Here is a 20,280-nt window from a genome sequence, read left to right on the forward strand (position 1 = left end):
TCACTCATTCTCTCCATATGTCCAAACCATTTCAACACACCCTATTCTGCTCTCTCAACCACACTTTTTATTTCCACACATCTCTTACCCTTTCATTATATAATATGTATGTATATGTATGTATATATATGTATGTGTATGTATATGTATATTGTATGTATATGTAAATATATGTATATATACAAATATATATGTATGTATATGTATAATGCTATGCATTCGCCACACCATGACATGAGAGAGTGAGCACTTACATAGCATTTCAGTAGTGAAATGGAGGGCAATGCAAAATGCTTGAATGATAATTTTTTTATTTTTTCTTTCAAGGCAGACTGTATACTGATGGAACTGTAAGTGAAGCTTTTTTGTTTTTGTTTTTTTTCTTCAGCACGATGGCCTGTTTGTTAAAAGAACCTTCCTTTTTAAGTTGCAGCATATGTTGTTTTTAAAAAGAAAAAGTCCTTTAGTTTTGTGATGACAATGTTTAGGAGAGTTTTGTGATGACAGTGATTAGGTGCCTTGAAACCAGGTTGATGAGAAGTAACTATATTTTCCAAATGGAATACCTTAATGGGCTGAAAGGAGTGATTGTGTGTTCAAGTAAACACTGTAATGAAAGCAGTGATTTTGTTCTTAACAGATGATACCATATGGTATAGTACTATTTTTTTAAAGATTATCTGAATGTTGTTAATGATAGATTTTTGTTTTGGGATAGTTACATATAAAGATATATTTGATGGGTAGGCTAAAGCAGAATTTGCACTCTTAATTTTTTTTTATCTCGGAGTGAATTCTAACTCGGGGAAAGGCTCTCTTTATATTTCTTCAGAGTACTTTGATGCTCATATCCGTCCATGGCATTGTAAAGAAAATAAATCATAATTCAGAGTACCTTCACACAAAACATGAATAATTATGAATAAATGTTGGTGACGGAAGGTTAGCATTGTAGTAATTAAAGAAGAGAGTAGACAATTGGATTTACTTATGAGTGGTTTGGTATTTAGCCTTATTAATTTTGCATGCTGTATACATTAACACACCTGTGCATGATAGAACATGCATTTTGGAAAAGCAAGAAATTTTGTTAAAGATGATTACTAATGTAACACCCTTGTATAAAAACATGACAGTGCCTGGTATATGCATTTGATCTGAACATGTTTAGACTTTATCTGTCGTAGCTAAAATATGTGCTCTCAGTAGTGGTAGTAAGCCCAAGAGTTTGGATGGCACTATTTGTAGTTGAACATTTCTAATCATTATGTAGTAGGCTTAATAACATATGTATATATATATATATTTTTCTTTTATTTTTTTTTGTTTGCTAATGTAGATTTTAAAATTGAATTTAATGTAAAATGATACTTGTTAATTTTGCTTCATTTTTGCAAGCATTTGGTGTAAATTTAAGCCAGAATGAGAATGTGAACATGTATAGCTTGCAGTGATAAGTCGTGTTACCTTTTGATTTTGTGCGTTAGTATTAAAGTGAAATTGGATGAAGCAAATGTTAGGAATGTCTTTAGACCTCAAGTAAACGGTAATTCTGTATGAACAAAGATATTGTGAGAATCGGCTTTGTTTATCAGTTTTGAATTACTTCTTTTTTGTCATTTCTCCAGGAGTGTTTAGTGTGTGATTAAGTAGATGAAAAATATCATAATTTGGTATTTGCCCAAAGATACTGATATTATATACCCATATTTTGTATATGTTCTTGATGCTACCTCACTTGCATGAAAAAGGTGAACATGAATGATATATATCAATTTTCAGTGATCAGGGCTTGAACATACAGGAGGGTGAGAGGCTTGCAAGGAATAGAATGAATTGGAATGATTTGGTATACTGGGGCCGACATGCTGTCTGTGGATCGAACCAAGGCATGTGAAATGTCTGGGATAAACCATGGAAAGGTATATGGGGCCTGGATGTAGGTAGGGAGCTGTGGTGGCTAGAGATTGTGTGTGAACGAATGTGGCCTGTTTTTGTCCGTTTTCCTGGCACTACCTTGCTAAAGTGGGGAGGTAACAATGCTGTTTCCTGTGGGGCATGGTTGCGCCAGGGATGTATGAAGGCAAGCAAGTATATGTACATGTGTATGTATGTGTATTTGTTATTTATACGTATGTGTGCGTGTATGGGCATTTGTTTATATATATGTGTGTGTTTGTATATGTGGATGGGCCATTCCTCCTGTGTCGTGGTAATCAAATATGATATATAGATAGAAATATAAGTGTGTATATATATATATATTTTTTTTCTTGCTTTGTCGCTGTTTCCCGCGTTTGCGAGGTAGTGATATATATATATATATATATATATATATATATATATATATATATATATATATATATATATCCCTGGGGATAGGGGAGAAAGAATACTTTCCACGTACTCCCTGCGTGTTGTAGAAGGCGACTAAAAGGGAAGGGAGCGGGGGGCTGGAAATCCTCCCCTCTCATTTTTTCTTAATTTTCCAAAAGAAGGAACAGAGAAGGGGGCCAGGTGAGGATATTCCCTCAAAGGCCCAGTCCTCTGTTCTTAACGCTACCTCGCTAATGCGGGAAATGGTGAATAGTATGAAAAAAAAAATATATATATACATACACATGGACATATTCATACTTGCTTGCCCTCATCCATTCCTGGCAATATCCAGCCTCACAGGAAATAGCATTGCTACCCTTAGCTTCACCATTTCCAGCATTGGCAAGGTAGCAATCAAGAACAAATGAATGAGCCTTTGAGGGAAAGCTCCTCACTTGACCCCTTTTTCTGTTCCTCCTTTTGGTAAAGTAAAACTGGATGGGAGGATTTCCAGTCCCCAGCTTCCTCCCCTTTTAGTAGCCTTCTACAACACGCAGGGAATACATGGGGAGTATTCTTTCTTGCATATCCCCTTGTGCTACCTCGCTAATGTGGGAAATGGCAATCGATAAATTGATGAATTATATATATGTATATATATGCACACATGTCCCTCATTTAGAAATTAAGATACAATTGAGGGGCATACACAGTATAGTGAATTGGAACGATGTTGTATACTAGGTTGACATGCTGTCAGTGGACTGAATCATGGCTTGAGAGATGTTTGGAGTATACCTTGGAAAGGTCTGTGGAGCCGGATTGTGAATAGGGAGCTGTGTTTTTATTGTATCGCACATGATAGCTAGAGAATGGATGCGAGCAGGTTGTCCCTTCATCTGTTCCTGGCACTTCCTCGTTAATGTGGGAAATGATGATCACGTATAAAAAAATGAAATGTATATAACCTGCCCTTGAAGGCCCCTTTATGTTTCAGGCTCTTGCATTGCTCAGGAAGCCAGCCATGTCCACCAGTCAGGACTACTGGTCATAAAGTGTAGTGATGTATGTGTTGACGATGCAGTCAATGAAGTAGTAGGTGCTTAGCATCTTCATGGTTATTGCAATATGGCCAAATAGGATCTTGTAATATGTTAAAACTCTTTTGTGTTGGATGGATGGGGAATGAGCAGAGTGTAGACAAGTAAGTGTGACTTGTTTGTGTGGGGATTGTGGCAGATTTTTTTTTTTTTTTCACTTTGGACATCATCCATCCCTAGACTAGTGGATATGGCTGGCTTTATGAACATTGCAGAAGTCTCATTAAGATGCAAGGGACTCTTGCGGCAGGAAGTAAGTACTTAAGTGGTGTGTGTAGGAGTAACTCCTGAGGCAGGAGGTAAGTACTTAAGAAGGGAGTCTGTTTGTCTGTCTGTACCCCCTGAAGCAAGGGGTAGGGATGCTGTTTCCTGTGGGGCGGCTTAGTGCCAGGAATGGATGAAGGCAAGCAAGTATGAATATGTACATGTATATATGTGTGTTTTTGTGTATATGTATATATGTATGTTATGTATATGTGTGGGTGGGCCATTCTTCGTCTGTTTCCTCTCATTACCTTGCTGATGCAGGAAACTGTGATCAAGTATGGTAGTTATATATATGTGTGTATGTATGTGTATGTATAAGTTAAAATGTATATGTATCTATATGTATATGTGGGTATTTGTATATACATGTGTATGTGCATATACATATAAATTTATATACACTTGTATATATTTATCCTAGTTTGCCCTCGTCTATTCCCGGCTCCACCCCACACTACAGGAAACTGCGTCGCCACCCCCTGCTTCAGTAAGGTAGCACCAGGAAAGCAGACATAAAAGGCCACATTTGTTCACGCTGTCTCTACCTGTCATTTGTAATACACTGAAACCACAGCTCTCTGTCCACAGCCAGCTACCTCGCAAACGCGGGAGACAGCGACAAAGTATAAAAAAAAAAAAGAAAAAAAAAAAAAAATATATATATATATATATATATATATATATATATATATATATATATATATATATATTTATATATATCAGCTGGTGGCTGATTCATGTGAGAAACTGCAGAAGCTGGTGACTGAGTTTGGTAAAGTGTGTGAAAGAAGAAAGTTAAGAGTAAATGTGAATAAGAGCAAGGTTATTAGGTACAGTAGGGTTGAGGGTCAAGTCAATTGGGAGGTAAGTTTGAATGGAGAAAAACTGGAAGAAGTAAAGTGTTTTAGATATCTGGGAGTGGATCTGGCAGCGGATGGAACCATGGAAGCGGAAGTGGAACATAGGGTGGGGGAGGGGGCAAAAATTCTGGGAGCCTTGAAGAATGTGTGGAAGTCGAGAACATTATCTCGGAAAGCAAAAATGGGTATGTTTGAAGGAATAGTGGTTCCAACAATGTTGTATGGTTGCGAGGCGTGGGCTATGGATAGAGTTGTGCGCAGGAGGATGGATGTGCTGGAAATGAGATGTTTGAGGACAATGTGTGGTGTGAGGTGGTTTGATCGAGTGAGTAACGTAAGGGTAAGAGAGATGTGTGGAAATAAAAGAGCGTGGTTGAGAGAGCAGAAGAGGGTGTTTTGAAGTGGTTTAGGGCACATGGAGAGGATGAGTGAGGAAAGATTGACCAAGAGGATATATGTGTCGGAGGTGGAGGGAACGAGGAGAAGAGGGAGACCAAATTGGAGGTGGAAAGATGGAGTGAAAAAGATTTTGTGTGATCGGGGCCTGAACATGCAGGAGGGTGAAAGGAGGGCAAGGAATAGAGTGAATTGGAGCGATGTGGTATACCGGGGCTGACGTGCTGTCAGTGGATTGAATCAAGGCATGTGAAGCATCTGGGGTAAACCATGGAAAGCTGTGTAGGTATGTATATTTGCGTGTGTGGACGTATGTATATACATGTGTATGGGGGGGGGGTTGGGCCATTTCTTTCGTCTGTTTCCTTGCGCTACCTCGCAAACGCGGGAGACCGACAAAGTATAAAAAAAAAAAAAGAATATATATATATATATATATATATATATATATATATATAGATATATATAGATATATATATATAGATGTATATATATAGATGTATATATATAGATATATATATATATATATATATATATATATATATATATATATATATATATATATATATATATATATATAGATATAGATATATATATAGATATATATATATAGATATAGATATATATATAGATATATATATATATAGATATATATATATATATAGATATATATATATATAGATATATATATATAGATATATATAGATATATATATATAGATATATATAGATATATATATATATATATATATATATATATATATATATATATATATATATATATATATACATACATAAGTATTGGAAAGGATCACAATTTTGCGCATGATCAAGTATATTCCTATGAGTTCACAGGGAAAATGAAACACTATAAGTCCCCAAGTGTACTTTCGTGTAATAATCACATCATCAGGGGAGATGCAAGAAAGAAATATAAATCTGCTGATATCACGTGTTTACCAAATGGCGTCCTAGCTATGTCTCTTCGTTGTATATCAGTAGACTTGTATTTCTTTCTCATATCTCCCCTGATGTGATTATTACACGAAAGTGCACTCGGGAACTTATTGTTTCATTTTCCCCGTGGACTCATAGGAATACATAAGTATATATTATTTCGTACTTAATCGCTGTTTCCCGCATCAGCAAGGTAGTGCCAGGAAACAGATGAAGAATGGCTTGTCCACTCTTATACACGTATATATGTACATAAATGCCCATACATGCACATATACATGCATATCAACATAGTATACATATGTAGACATATACATATTCACGCTTGCTTTCATCCATTCCTGGCGCTACCCTACCCTACAGGAAACAGCATCGCTGCCACCAGCTTCAGTGAGGTAGTGCTTAGAAACAGAAGAAAGAATCCACTCACACATGTACACATGCACATTCATGTACATATACAGACACATAAATTTACATATACATGTATACACATGTACATATTCATACTTGCTCACCTTTGTACATAGCCAGTGCCACCCCCTCCCACAGTAAGCGGCATTGCCTACCCCCTGCAACAGCATGGTAGCACCAGGGAACATACAAAGACAGCCTACATCCACTCTCGTCCATTTTCAGGTGTCGTGTGTAATTCAACAAAACTACAACTCCACATCCAGGCCCCACAAACCTTTCCATGGTTTACCCCAGATATTTCACATGCCCTGGTTCAGTCCGTTGATGGCACGTTGACCATAGTATACCACTTCGTTCCACTTCACTCTATTCATCTCTTACCGTTTTATTCATTACTTACTTGATCAAACCACCTCAAGCCACATATTGTCCTCAAACCTTTCATTTCCAACATATCCACCCTCCTTGGTGCAAACCTGTCTATATATATTTTGTGTGATATATATTTTATGCTTGCTGCCATTAACCATGCTTGTGAGTTTGTCAGGGGCAGATGAAGAACAAGCTCATTTGATAATATCTGTTCTTTAGCTGTCTTGTATAATTTACTCAAACCAGAGCTATCATTTTTGTCATATGTTCTAGACATTTGTGATTGGCAAATTCATACACAATTAATCTAATTAGGGATAAATGTAAATATATGTAAGTGTACAGTATAATTATAGGGCATATTGTCTTTTAGCTTTGAGTGTACTTGGAGAGTAGGGGTTCATAAGCATAGGCAACAAAAGAATTAGATCAACTGGTCAATTCAGTTTAGGGTAAGCCACATGCACAAAGCCAGTCAAAGCAAAAATTTTCAAAGTTTATTCTTGAATGAAAATGGATTCTTAGAAGGGAAAGTACCATGATGAAACAGTAGTGACTATAATTTAACAGAGTATAGAAGATGAAGGTTATGTGGGTCTTGCAAAGGGTACAGAAAATCGATAGAGAAATGAAGGATGATTTAACTGAGCCAAAGGCTAAAGAAATAATTGAAACTTGTTAAAAAACAGGACTAAAGGTTTCATAAGTGAAAGAGCAAATAAAGAAACGGGAACCAAATCAAAAGATCATAAGCCGTTTTGTCAGATGAGTGAGGAACTTGGAAGACTTTCAAGTAGTGGCATGAACACAGATTGGATCAATTGAGGGGATTTGGAAGGTACATGATTAGAAGAAGGAAGTGACTGAAAAGGTCAGAAGGGCATACATATAGACTGCAGAGGCTGTTCAACATAGAATATGCCTATGACAGTGGGTAGGAAGCATGACTACTGCCATGGAAAAAGAGATCGGGGAATTTTGAAATGAGGCACACCGAGAATTACGGGATGTTGTAGCACGAATAATGTGCTCTGTTAGAGACAGAACACATTGGAAAATGTATTGTCTGGTGGATGAAAAATCATAAAAGATTGAGCAAAGGTACCAGTGCTTGTTTGTAGAAAAGGAGATTTTAGAGAGCCAGAATCATGTCGATTTACAAATCGACACCGAAATATTTAGCAGAAAAGTGAATAGTGTGCCAGAATTAGAAATATTAGTAAAGCAGGAGGTTGATATTTGTTAATTGCTGAAGATTTTTGGACTAGGTCATACTTAGGAAAGCTGTTAAAACAGTATTAGAGGCAATAGTAATGCTAGACGTACTTTGTGATGTAAGAAAGAGATTTCTTGGTATAGGACATATAAGGGGTGACCTGTTTTGGGTACATTTGGAGTCGGACTAAAAAGGTATCTAGGCATGGTAAGAAACTTGTGTAAGAAAAAAAAAAAAGGTGATAGACAAAGGCAAGAGAGGGAGGAAAGCAAAAAATACAATAAAAAGGCAAAAATGGAAGAAGTCAAATGGAACAACCCTGTCAGTGCTGCAGAAAGTGTTAAAAATGTTATTTGAAGGAATTGTCACTGAAATAAGGTTGAACCTCCTTAATCCGGCCACATGGGACCTGGCCATTACTGGACTACAGAAAATGATGGAAGACACGGATTACCCCTAAGGGAACCCCCTATGTAAATATATACCCAACCTGTGGTCTTGCCAGCTCATTCCACATACATATTGCTGTGTAGAACAAAGCTTTAAGCAGGAAATAATACAACAATTAATGCTTCCAAACAAGTCTCCTCCCCCCCCCCCCCCCCCCCCCCCCCCCCCCAGAAGTCCCCCCAGATGGAGACTGCAATATCTTGTTCAAGGGTTTTTGTGGCATACCCCGCCAATACAGGGCTTATTTGGCAGCATTATGCATTTGTTCTGGGACTAATTTTTCTGCTGCCGCTAACTGCAATTTCCATCCTCAAACTTTGTCACAGCTCTGTGACGAGTAGTTAATGTAATGAATGACCATAAGTTGGTTGCTGGCTTTGGTTGACTCTAGTTACTATTGCTTTTTTTTTTTATCTGTACTGCATGAGATCCTGCGAGGTGATGGGCACATGTATTGAGTGTATGTGGTCTTGGAATTATCTGGGTGTTAAAGATTTTTCAGTTGGTTGATGTAGCTTACGTTGACAGCCTCGATGACCCTGGCAGTTGATAGGCCTAAAGCCCAAACAACCATCCAATCAGCCAGGCTGCCGGCTTGTACACACTTGCCCTGTACATATTGCTGTTGGTTGTTTGATAGAAAATTTAGTTTTTACAGATTCTTTTAATGACCTTACACTACAAGCTTCCATGTCAGTACTAACTGCACTTTTCACTGCACACACTATGTAACCATCCTTGCAGATATTGTCATATCGCAGCTTTAGTTTATGAAAATCTTGCTCAATGCGCATCTCCCCAGAAATGCTTGCACCTTTATTATGTGGGAGCTTAAACCACTTTATAAGTGCACTGTCAAATTCTGTACTCCTGGCAGCTTTCAATGTTTTCCAAAACTTTGAATTTTTCTTGCTTCCATTTTCAGCAAAAAAAACTGAATATATGAAATTAGAAGGACTTAATTAGCTCAGCTGCACTGTAAACAGATTTTGGCATCCTAGCACTGCTAACAGCACCACCCTAGTGGCAGATCCACAAACTGATGGTGGCAGATTCAAGATGAAGATGTCCCAGACCATGGGAATTACCAGACCACAGAGCACCAGATTAGAGAGGTACATCCTGTAATGTATACAATTGCAGATGGAGTTGTAGCAAATGGTAAAGAGCTAAGATTGAAGGAGTGCACTAATTAGGGCAAATGCTCTTTGTGTTATTGTAATGGAAAGAAAGTTTACCACAATATATCTTAACTTTCTGTTCTCAAGAACCTTTAATAGCAAGGAGTGAAGGGAGACAAATGAGCGAGGAATTGGCTCTCTTAAGAAGACAGTTTTAAGTTTTGGGAAATACTGGTCGATGGATCATTCACAAAGTTCAAATTGGGAAGCCTAACAGTAGAAAAAAGTACATATTGGTGTTGATAATGTATAATTCTTTAATAAATTTTAGAGTAAATATAAGATAAGTGAAGAAATGTTCAGGATTGTACATGTAGCTATAAAAAAAAGCACTTCTCATGAGTTAGTGCCAGTAATTGGGCATTTTCTTAAGGAGTTTGTACTTTTGTGGAGCATAGATTTGCTCTACCAGGATGTCACTAAGCACAAGGATCAGAAGATTGATACACTATCATTATTAGATGTTTTTACACATAATAAAAATATGTAATGGAGTTTATCTGGTAAATGATTTATAAAATGTATTGGTAAAATCTAACTCCAAGTGGAGATAAGATTGAAATTTATACTGACTTGTGTGATTGCTATGGTGAGAGGTGGTCAGTATCCATGAACCAAGGCATTGTGGTAAAAGCAAAGTACAGATGAAGGGCCAAAAAGGAGCTGCAGTTAACAAAAAATGAAAAAGTGGTGTTAAGACACAGACAGCACCCAAACCAGTCGACTTTTGAAAGTATAAGAGAGCAAGAAACAACTATTGGAAGAATGAGGAGGAGGAAGAAAAAGCTTTTGAAAACAGAGGCAAGAGAGTCCAAAACTTATCCACAAATTCGTCGAGTAAATTTAAGAGTAGCTAATATACACCACAGGAATTCAGAAAGAACAACTGCAGAGGATGATGTTATGATACACAAGGATCAAAATGACATGTTCTCACAAGAAATTTATCCCTATTACTAGTGAGATTGGAAAGGAGGGAGGCCCTAGTAATAAAATTTTGAGAAAAGACCTAAACAGAATACTGAAGGATCTTTCTCTGTATATGTTGATGTATTTGATGCATTTGAGAAATCACTTGAAATGTCCAGGATTCTGCTGGATGAAGGTGAAGTGCCTAGGGAAGGGAAGAAGTCTGTCATACTCTTCATTATGAAGATACCTTGGAGATGTGTTGAACTACTGACCAGTCTTCCAGATGAGTGTGGGCTGTAAATTAGGGGGGAAGATAGTAAGAAAGCAGAGTAAGACTTCTAGGAAATGAAAAATTACCTTAGTAGGAACCAGCACAATTTTAGGTAAAGTTCATGTGTAATGATCCTCTTAGATTTCCAAGAGATTGAGATTTGTTTTAGACAAAAGAGAATGCTGCATGGTTTAGACAAAAGAGAGTGCTGCATGGATTCCGTATTTGAATTGCCAGAAATATACCATACTGTAGGCTGGTGAAAAACCTATATCTTGAAACGGGAATAAGGGGAGACAAATATGATGCATAGATTAATCACAATGGAAAAGAACAAGAGGTGCATATTGGGGAACCTTCTCAGAATTGGTTGAGGTCAGTAGTGGCATGCCACAGGGGTCCTTTCTGGGACCATTGCTCTTTTTTATGTACTCAAATGACTTGGAAGGATTGGACTTTCTCCAAAATGTTTGTGGATGATGCCAAAGTAATGGTGTAGGTGGATTGCATCCATCTACAGGGACTTGGAAAATCCTCAAAATTAGTCTTAAGATGTAACAAGGATGGGGTACAGTTAAAAAAGGCTTAAATTTGAATATTTTTTTGCTGGAAATAAGCTGCAGGGATCGTTGTGTGACAGGGGCTTCAGTCAACATCATTCCTAGCCTGTTGACAGAGTCCTGTATCGAGAGAATTGTAAAGTTGGCAATAACTTTTCAAGTACTTTGATAGGGAAAAATTCAGCAAGCTAACCTCCTACATAAGGCCAAGCAAAAATTTACTGTAAAGTTTGGTCACCTTACAAAAAAAGGAAACTTATAAGAAAGTAATTTTATAGTATGAATGGTGGATGTGTGAAATAAAATGACCCAAAACATAGTTAATGAATCACTAGACCTAGAACACAGTTAATGAATTCACTACAAGTAAATTTAAGACACTGAATGATACTGTTGTGGCGATGGGGTCCCACATCTTAGTCTCGCTTTTCATTACAGATATGTAATTACAATGAACTATAGAAAAGATCCAGGGAAGGTTAACAAAGATGGAGCCAGAATAAATTGAGCTGTGTTACAAAGAAAGATTAGAGCCCTTATATTTAACAGTGGAAAATGAAGGGTATGTTTGATACAATCACAGCCTTTTATTTGTAAACCAAATTGATGGTGATTGTCAAATCATTGATAGATGCACTGATTAAACAACCAGGAACCATACTTAAAAAAGTTAGCAAGAAACTTGTTTTGAAAAAATGTAACTGCTTTCTTAATAAGAGTAGTGGATGAATGGAATAAACTAAATGAAGGAATTGTAAATGTGAACAGCACACAGTTTAAAGAGTTTTACGATAAAGGTTCAAGAGATGGGGCCCCACAAGTGTAGAACTTGCTCTGCATACAGCACATATTGATTACACACACACCAGGTAAAGTTTGTCCAGTTTTGAAAAAAGTTATTTTTAGCTGATTAAGATTTAAGGTCTGAACATTTTTGAGAATTTTATCTATGACCTACGCTTAGTCCAAGAGATAACTCATGAATTCATAATTAGTTTTGTCTGTGGCATTTAGATATTTTATTATAGATTATGATTGTGTGTCTGTTAAGTTATAGTGCGCAATAATTGAAAATGGTTGTATATCTTGAAAACGTTAACACGTCTTACTAGCCCTGAAAATTCTGAATAGGTCTGTATTTTGAATTTCCAGTAAGTTTTACTAACTCCTTGTAAATATTGCTGATTAATACTTCAAGGAGCACTATGCTGTATGGATTATTTATATGCCTGGCCAGTTTTTGTAAACATTCTACCCTATTTCTATTAATAAAACAAAAATATTAGACTAAAGATATTGCCACTAAATTAGAAATTTTTTGTAAAGAGGGACCACATGTAATGTTGATTTGAAGAAGGTTCATTATTGTTGTTTAACTAAGCTGTACCAAATTGAATGTAAGATACATTTGCCTTTTGTTGAGTGTGCATAGTGTGGGTTTGATTTTATTTGTACATTGGATGAACCACTTAAATCGTTGTTGCACCTTTGATTAGTAACTATCCTCGTGGAACGTGTGTTAATCTGGACATGCACTTTACATATACTTTCACTCGGCGAGATTTGCCATAAATTTCAGGGTTAATTTCTCGGTAGGGGTGGGTGGGTGTGTGTGGATGCCAGGACTCTCTTTTACTTGTGAGGAATGAGAAAGGAAGATATTAAACAGTTATTGTATGCTACTGCCATCACCAGTTTCTGGTGATATACGATATATCTGTATATTTTTATCAATCATTGCTGATTAAGTATATATGAACTTTGTTGATTTGAGTAGAATGTTTAGATATATTTCATTACACAGTGTATAGAGATAAGGTAGAAAAAAGTGAATGTTGAAAAACAGGCATTGTGGCTACATTGTTCACTGTTATCTAGTATTGTTGTTGCAGTCAGTGGATTTTAGAAACCTAACTTTAATATTGTTTTTCTTTTATTCTTTATGGGAATGCTTTTTTTATGCAACTAAAAGTATATTGGACATGAAGAAACTTGGTGAGAAATTGAGGATATAAACTTGTGATATGTACCGACTTGGCTGCCTGTTTTGGGTCATTGGAAATTAACCCATAGTCATGCTGCTGATGTGCTATATAAAGGTCTACATAAGGAGAAGATTTTTTGTTTATACCTTTTTAAATTGATATTTAAACATATGGTTGAAAATTTAAAATTGTCGCATGTGACCTGAGTATCTTCAATCAGACTGTACCAGGTTGATAATTATCATAGCTATTGTATCAGGATTTCAAGCATTGAAGCTGGTGATAGTTATTTATTGGTTAAAGTACTTTGTGTGAAGAAGATTTAGAGATAGATCTTGAAATTAGGATGAAATATGCCAGATTTTTATAGTTCCATTGGCTTTAAAGAAATTGTGCTTTATATCTAGTAAAATTTTGTTAAAAGTTTACAGTGTGTGTGATAACACTTTTATTTTCTTTTATATTGATTAGTTGGTTTTTGTGTTATTTAGTTTTGCTCTACAAGGTATGCTTTATCTAATAGGTTGCTTTTTGAATTGTGTAAAGTAGGATACAAATTTTCTTTTGAAAATACCTGTTTTACACTTTCAAAATGAATTACAACAAATATTACATGTGATTAGATAGAAACGTTGGAAGTTGTTTAGCTTTTGACCTATGGTTATGCTCAAGACCTCTGTGTGATATATCTAACAATTAATATGACAAATTCTTTTTATCTATTTTCTTTAACCAGTGGTACTTTGCTATTACTCTTATTTTATATAGATTTACATTCTTTTTACTTGTCAATTCCTGTGTTAGTGAGGTAGTGCCAGGAACAGAGGAAGAATGGCCTCATTTGCTCTCATCCATTTTCTGTCATGGGCAATGCACTGAAACCGCAACCCCAAACAGGCAGTCCATACAGGTATTTCCGATGGCTGCCCATGGCTGTGTCATTTCCCCTGGTTCAATGTATTGACATTGCTCCTATTCACTCTGTCCTGTTCACTTGCACCCTCCTGCATGTTCAGTCCCCAAGCAATCAAAATCTCCTTTTTCTCTTTCCTTCCATTTCCAGTTTAGTCTCCCTCTTCTTTTACCCTGCACCATTGACGTATATTTCCTCTCTGGCAGCCTCTCCTGACTTGTTCTCTCCTTATGTCCAAAACCATTTTAACCCACCCTTAAAAGCACTCTTGAAGATATATTTGTTTTATGAGGTCTGTGTAGTGCGTTAGTGAAATGATTGGGTCTAAAGCCATGTTGTGTAAGTGGTATTGATATATTTCTTGGTTCTGTTGTGGATTTTTTTTCATTTTCAGAGATTCGGTATACTGATAATAGTGAAATAAGGCATTAGGAGAAGGGAGAGTTGGATGGTGTGGATGTATTTGATTGGTTTCATGTCGGATTCGCTAAATGACAATTTATAACAAAACATATTTTTCATAACACATTTACATATAGTTACAAATTTACATTGATTTTTTTTACTTGTGTATTTCTTTTTTTCCAACATGTTTGCCATTTTCTATGATTGCCAAAAACACACATAAATGGCTGCATTTGCTCTCACATCCACTTGTTATATATGATGCACCAGAACCAGATCCCCCCTATGTATTAACACTTAAAAATTTATTCCAGAGGGTGGTAGTCTGAAGAAAGCACTTGTAGTGAACCAGATGACACTAAGCAGTCATACAGATGTCAAAATATTGGCAGGAGATTTAAACAAAGCCTGTGAACATTTGTGCCCATATGATGAGTCCCGGAGCCTGCTTTACATGATGACTCTGGGGTTAAGGATTAATGTATGTGGGACCTTAACCCCCTCCACTATGTGATGTGCTTCATTCCCTATGGTTCCATCCACTGCCACGTCATTTCTTCAGGTTTTTCTCGTTAAAATTTAGATTCAAACTATCCTGTCTCAACCCCCTCTTGCACCACATTACCTTGCCTTGCTTTTGTGGGATAGGTTAGTGTTTGAGAGCACGTGGGTTTTTTGTAGTACAGTATTCATGATAGTATTATATAGATGCAAGCAAGTCTTGGGATTCAGATGCATGTGAAAGTGAATGGACAGTTAGAAAATTAGATACCCTTGGACATGTGGAGTGAGAATAATTGATCTTGCAAGGAATAATAGAGCAAGATGGGTTGATAAGTGTGATAGTAAATGCTGTCAGATTGAAAGAGCTGACCAGGGTGTTCTGAAAAGGTTTGGACATGTGGAAAGACTTGATAAGAAGTGGGAGATTAGGGGAAAGTTGGAGTGCAAGAGGATCTGGAATATCAAGGCCTGAACGTTCATGAGCATGAGAAGCAAGCATGGAATAGTGAATTGATATGGTATGTGGGGGGCAATGGGCTTAATCATGACATGGGAGATGTTAAGTGTAAATCATGGATTAGTCTGAAGTGTTTTGCAATGGGTGGTAGGCTTTGGTTTTGTTGCCTAGTATGTCTAAAGTGGATATATGCAAATGAGGCTGTTTGCATTTTCTTGAAGCCATATCTCTGAGGCAAGAGAAGCAGTTATGTACAAAAAGATTTATCGTAGTACGTGGATAGTGTAATATATGTATGTATATATTCCTATGAGTCCACGGGGAAAATGAAACACGATAAGTTCCTAACTGCACTTTTCATGTAATATTCACATCATCAGGGAAGAAACAAAGAGATGTGATTATTACACGAAAGTGCACTTGGGAACTTAACGTGTTTCATTTTCTCTGTGGACTCATAGGAATATACTTGATCGCGTAAAATTGTGATCCTTTCCAATATATATATATATATATATATATATATATATATATATATATATATATATGTGTGTGTGTGTGTGTGTATATGGAGCGAGGAGGCTGGAAATCCCCCCCCCCCCCCCCCCAAAAAAAAAAGGGGGGGGGGAACAGAGAAGGGGGCCAGGCGAGGATATTCCCTCAAAGGCGCAGAACAGTCCTCTGTCCTCAACGCTACCTCACTAATGCGGGAAATGGCTAATAGTATGAAAGTGAAAGAAATATATATCTCGGAAAGCAAAAATGGGTATGTTTGAAGGAATAGTGGTTCCAACAATGTTGTGTGGTTGTGAGGCGTGGGCTATGGATAGAGTTGTGCGCAGGAGGATGGATGTGCTGGAAATGAGATGTTTAAGGACAATGTGTGGTGTGAGGTGGTTTGATCGAGTAAGTAACGTAAGGGTAAGAGAGATGTGTGGAAATAAAAAGAGCGTGGTTGAGAGAGCTGAAGAGGGTGTTTTGAAATGGTTTGGGCACATGGAGAGAATGAGTGAGGAAAGATTGACCAAGAGGATATATGTGTCGGAGGTGGAGGGAACGAGGAGAAGAGGGAGACCAAATTGGAGGTGGAAAGATGGAGTGAAAAAGATTTTGTGTGATCGGGGCCTGAACATGCAGGAGGGTGAAAGGAGGGCAAGGAATAGAGTGAATTGGAGCGATGTGGTATACCGGGGTTGACGTGCTGTCAGTGGATTGAATCAGGGCATGTGAAGCGTCTGGGGTAAACCATGGAAAGCTGTGTAGGTATGTATATTTGCGTGTGTGGACGTATGTATATACATATGTATGGGGGTGGGTTGGGCCATTTCTTTCGTCTGTTTCCTTGCGCTACCTCGCAAACGCGGGAGACCGACAAAGCAAAAATATATATATATATATATATATATATATATATATATATATATATATATATATATATAATTTTTTTTTTTTCTCCAAAAGAAGGAACAGAGGGGGCCAGGTGAGGATATTCCAAAAAAGCCCCAGTCCTCTGTTCTTAATGCTACCTCGCTAACGCGGGAAATGGCGAATAGTTTAAAAGAAAGAAAAGATATGTATATATATATATATATATATATATATCCTTTCATACTATTCGCCATTTCCCGCGATAGCGAGGTAGCGTTAAGAACAGAGGACTGGGCCTTTATATATATATATATATATATATATATATATATATATATATATATATATATATATATATATATATATATATTTGTGGAGCGGGGGACTGGAAATCCTCACTTCTCGTTTTTAGTTTTCCAAAAGAAGCAACAGAGGAGGGGGCTGAGTGAGGATATTCCCTCAAAGGCTCACTCCTCTGTTCTTAATGCGACCTTGCTAATGTGGGGAATGGCGAATAGTATAAAAGAAAAATATTTATTATACTTTAGTCGCTGTCTCCTGCACTAGTGAGGTAGCTAAGGAAACTGACGAAAGAATGGCCTATCCACTCGTGTACACATGTATACCTAAATGCCCACATACGCACATCCATTCCTGGCGCCACCCTGCTCGATAGGAAAACAGCAATGCTGCCCCCCACTTCAAGATAGTGCCAAGAAAATTGACAAAAAGCCACATTTGTTCACCCTCAGTGTCTATCTGTCATGTGTAATGCATGAACATTACAGCTGCCTATCCACACCCAGGCCCCACAGACCTTTCCATGCTTTATCCCAGTCATTTCACATGCCCTAGTTCAGTCCATTGATAGCATTTTGACCCTGATATATCACATTGTTCCAATTTACTTTTTACCTTGCATGCCTCTCACCCTCCTGTATGTTCATGCCCCGATCACTCAAAATCTTTTCCACTCCATCCCTCCACCTCCAGTTTGGTCTCCCGCTTCTTGTTCCCTCCACCTTTCCTCACTCATTCTTTCCATATATCCAAACCATTTCAACATACCCTTTTCTGCTCTATCAACCACACCTTTTATTACCACACATCTCTCTTACATATGTGTATTACTTACTCTATCAAACCTTTTCCTTAAACATTTCATTTCCAACACATCCACCCTCCTCCGTACACCCATATCTTTAGCCCATGCATTGCAACCATATGATATGTATGTGTGTGTATGTAGGTGTATTTGTATGTATGTGTATACGAGTGGATGGGCCATTCTTTATCTGTTTCTTGGCGCTACCTTGCTGATGCGGGAAATGGTGACCGGGAAATGGTGACCAAGTATGATAATAATAAATGAATGTTTGGGGTGTGTATATATATATATATATATATATATATATATATATATATATATATATATATATCTTTTTTTTCTTTCATACTATTAGCCATTTCCCGCATTAGCGAGGTAGCGTTAAGAACAGAGGACTGGGCCTTTGAGGGAATATCCTCACCTGGAGGAATGTGTTATCCATGGAGCAACATTCTTTCAGTTCACTGTATCAAGGAATATGAAGCAGCCAACCAGGGGAAACCACAGAAAGGCCTTTAGTACCTGGCTGTGGTTTCAGTATTACACATGACAGCTAGAGAATGAATGCATGAGAAAATGAGGCCTTTTCTTGGTATGTTCCTGGTACTACCTCACTAATGTAGGAAATTGCAAACAAGTAGGAAACATGGAGATAAAATACATATTTTACTGATGAGTTCTCTTTACCTGTAGAGGATAATAGCAAAGGTTATCACTGGTTTCTGTCAGATTTGGCTAAAAAATTCCTTGCTATCTGATAGTTTGATAGTTCCCTAGGAAGTGTGGCGACTTTCTCCTTTGATTCATGGTATTTGTTTAATGTTGAGCAAAGGTGTTGCTGTATTCTGCCTGTTCATAGTTAGACCTTGAGTGAAAAGGTCACCTTCAGCAAGGCTGCATTACTATCAGGTGTTGAAAGGGATTACAGTCTTATAGAAGAGAGTATCCCTTCAAAAGAGTCCTTTGTTTCCCTGCTTCTGATTGTAATGCAGCCTTATGGTTGGAGCCCAAATTGAAGGGTCCTATATTTGTGTTCAGCAATTGGTTTGATTTATTTTAACAGTAGTAGGAAAAATGGACAGCTTTGATCATTTCACTTTTTCAGGAACAGCTGAAAAAAAAGTTTGCCCATACTTTGCTGGTGTAACAAAGGTGGTTCTCCTTTTTTTTTTTTTACCAGCTTGCCTTATTCTGCCTTTGTGAGGTATTTTAAATATATATAAATTTATTTTGATATAAAGGTTATGTACATTAAATGAAATTATGCAGAACTTACTGGAGTTACCTATGATCATTAAAGTGCTCTTAATGTCGAGAGAAAACATCAAAATTTTTCATTCTTGTTGTTTGCAGACTTGGATTTTAGTATTTTTTATGTATCTTATTAGGAATCTTCTTGATTGACATTTGGACTAATATAGATAACCCAGTTAGAAGAGAATATATCTCTGATTTATTCCTGAATAGATATTTAACAAGTAGATAACCATACTAGAAGTAATTCATTGATGTATTTATTGATTGACTGTTTAAGCTGGAAACAAGTTGTAAACAGTAATGTGAAAGAATGGAGAGTTTGAGAAATATCACTACATCAAAGTGTAATGAATGCTGTAGTTAAGACAAGAGATGTATTATAAGCTTTTAGTTGCTTGATTTTATATTGATTATCCAACAGTTGTTTATGCTTAGTCATATCTAGCTTGATCTCCATCCACATTACTTACCTGCACTTGTATGCTCCAATGAAATCAGCATCAAGGGGTCTTGGTAGTTAAAGTGAATAAAGTACTAAGATGATTATTTCCTTAGCATTGCATTATCAAAAGCTAATAGGAGGGAACTAGGAGCTTTTACCTTACTTAGGGCATGATTTCTCCCTTGTCATTGTGGTATTTCTTGGTTTTATGTATTTATCTTCCTTTTCTTTGGGATTAGTGTACCTCTGACAAGTATGTATGTATAGAGGTTGTATTTTGGTGCTTGGATGCCTTATCAATAAACTAGGTAACTGGACACACTTTTTGCTCACCTGAGAATATATTAGTATTATAATGTATACAGTAGCATGAAGTATGTTAGCCATTAATACACATGATAGAAATGAAGTTTTGCTTGATTGATTTTGTCTACTGTAAGTATTTGTATTTAAATGTATTTTGTAGGGTATTTTATTTTACTCAAGTTTATGAAGACTGAATTGGCTTTGCTTCATTTTTATATTTTGCTTGTTGTATCTTCAGGCATATAGCTTTCCATGTTC

At 36.9% G+C, this 20,280-nt stretch overlaps 1 protein-coding gene across 8 annotated transcripts in view; it reads left to right on the forward strand.

Moving 5' to 3' along the window:
• LOC139759138 (uncharacterized) overlaps positions 1–20,280 on the forward strand; it is a 90,325-nt gene that overhangs the window by 37,369 nt on the left and 32,676 nt on the right. For 3 of the 8 annotated variants that reach the window (XM_071681135.1, XM_071681132.1, XM_071681138.1), the window contains one exon: positions 328–350. The exons of 3 other annotated variants lie outside the window; for them this stretch is intronic. In XM_071681135.1, coding sequence (XP_071537236.1) covers positions 328–343 — 16 coding nt within the window. In that variant the 3' untranslated portion in view covers positions 344–350. Of the gene's footprint in view, positions 1–327; positions 351–14,894; positions 16,919–20,280 lie in introns of those variants that run through there. 2 more of the 8 variants (XM_071681133.1, XM_071681136.1) reach the window with 2 other exon arrangements.

Source organism: Panulirus ornatus, chromosome 32, assembly GCF_036320965.1.
Source record: "Panulirus ornatus isolate Po-2019 chromosome 32, ASM3632096v1, whole genome shotgun sequence".
NCBI lineage: Eukaryota > Metazoa > Arthropoda > Malacostraca > Decapoda > Palinuridae > Panulirus > Panulirus ornatus.